General features: G+C 49.4%; 1 protein-coding gene across 1 annotated transcript; it reads left to right on the top strand.

Annotated features, from left to right (window-relative positions):
• The first annotated feature begins 353 nt into the window (after positions 1 to 353).
• LOC145497962 (uncharacterized) lies at positions 354 to 1,602 on the top strand. Its single transcript, XM_081477836.1, has one exon. The coding sequence runs from the start codon at positions 442 to 444 to the stop codon at positions 1,531 to 1,533; it is 1,092 nt and encodes a 363-aa protein (XP_081333962.1). The 5' UTR covers positions 354 to 441; the 3' UTR covers positions 1,534 to 1,602.
• The last annotated feature ends 339 nt before the right edge of the window (positions 1,603 to 1,941 follow it).

The raw sequence follows: 1,941 nt of genomic DNA, 5'->3' as shown, positions 1-1,941 counted from the left end.
CAAGATGGCTCCCGATCAAGTGACTTTAGGCAATAGCGAGGCCGTGTGGGAGACTCTTTACGGTAAAAAGGAAAAGGGTAAAAAATCGAGACAACCTCCACTCAAAGTCGGGGATCGTGTGAGACTGAACGAGAAGTTCCGACAGTTCAAGAAGGGGTATTTACCCGGTTGGACCGAAGAGGTGTTTGTGATACGTAGGGTGCGTCCTGGTAAGGTCACCACGTACAAAGTGGAAGAATGGGACGGCACGTCGGTCGAAGGCACGTTTTACGCGCAAGATTTGCAAAAGGTGTCCGTGAAAGACGACGATCTGTTCCGCATCGACAAGATTGTCAAACGAAAAGGGGATAAAGTCTTGGTGCGTTGGAAAGGTTGGCCAGTCAAGTACGACAGTTGGGTGGATAAAAAAGCCTTGTACGTGACCAAAAAGCCAAGACAAAAATGAAAGGCTTTTACGTGCAGTTGTTGAGCAATGCCAGCACGAGCGAGTTCACGGACAACAAGGCCAACAGCTTCAAGAATCGTCTGCCGTATCCGCTCCTATTTGAATCCGACAAGGAATGGAAAGTGGGCTTGGCGAGCGTTTCTTACCCGATTCCTCCGTCACGACCGCATCAAGTACCAGTTCCTCAAGCGCACGACTTTGACGACGACGATCATGTGTTCGGTATTGAGTGGACTATTGAAACGTTCAGGTTGCAATCCGATGGGATTACGTGGCGTCCAGCGCGTTACCGCGTGCTATTCAACGTCTACGGGAAGGAACTGAACCGTGACCGACACAAAGTGACGAGTGGCAGATCTCTCATGCGATACCTCATCAATCGTTTTCACGATCGCCTGTATCATTATATGGATCGCGCGGATGAAAGTCTACGAGCACCGGACGGAAAAAAATACTACCCCGTGTTCAGATGGGAGGGCAACGATTTGATTCTGGACAACACCGACATGTTCCTCAACGAGTCCGGAGACAGACAACGTCCCAGAGTGTATTTTGGTCCTAAACTGGTCAAGAAGTTGGGTTTGATTAACGAGGAATCGTATTACTCCGTTCACTTGAACGTGAACATGATCAAGGTCTTTCCAAACGACACCGTCCCGTCTGATTTTAAGAAAGACTGGACCAACCATGACAGCAATCGCTCTCGTGACTTTTGGAATTTGGACAGCAGCGGTACGTTACAGCTCAGTCCCTATTGCAACTGGCGCTTCAGTTACTTGGACGAGGAATACGCCAAGACCTATCGTGGAGTCGTCGTCCATCCGGACCTCCCTCCTCCTCGCAGTCCCATGTACCTGTATTCGAATGTAGGTCGTAGCACCATCACGGGGAATCGAGTGACGGACCTCTTGAGAGAAGTCCCCCACGACTCTGCTAAGACGACGTACGAACCGACTCAGATTCAATATAAACCTGTGCACAGCAATGTTTTGGATATAGTGGAGGTGCAATTAGCCGAGAACGACGAAAGATTGGTGGACTTTACCTCGGGCGTGACGTCGGTGACATTACACTTTAAGGATGAATGAGTCTCCCGACGACTTTTACGTGCAACTGATGAGCAATGCCAGCACGAACGAGTTCCCGGACAACAAGGCCAACAGTTTCAAGAATCGTTTGCCGAACCCGTTACAGTTGAGAGAGTCTGGCTGGAAAGTGGGTATCAGCGACCTCTCGTTTCCGTCCGCGGTGCGTAAGATTGGCTTGAAAGATTCTCTTCTGTTTGAAATCTGGTGGATCGATATGGTGAACGCAGATCGAAACATATACACCCAGGTCTCTTTAGTGACGAGAGGTGATCTGGAATTCACGCCGAGGACTGGTACCGAGTTTCTGAACATGATACGAGATCGTTACATGTGGAGGTTGAGAGATCGAACGGATGTCGACGTGTCCATGTACAAGAAAAAGAGCAAAGCAGACGATCCCACCGAATT

Source organism: Orbicella franksi, chromosome 9 (assembly GCF_964199315.1).
Source record: "Orbicella franksi chromosome 9, jaOrbFran1.1, whole genome shotgun sequence".
Classification (NCBI taxonomy): Eukaryota; Metazoa; Cnidaria; class Anthozoa; order Scleractinia; family Merulinidae; genus Orbicella; species Orbicella franksi.
This window is presented reverse-complemented; position numbering and strand designations above follow the sequence as displayed.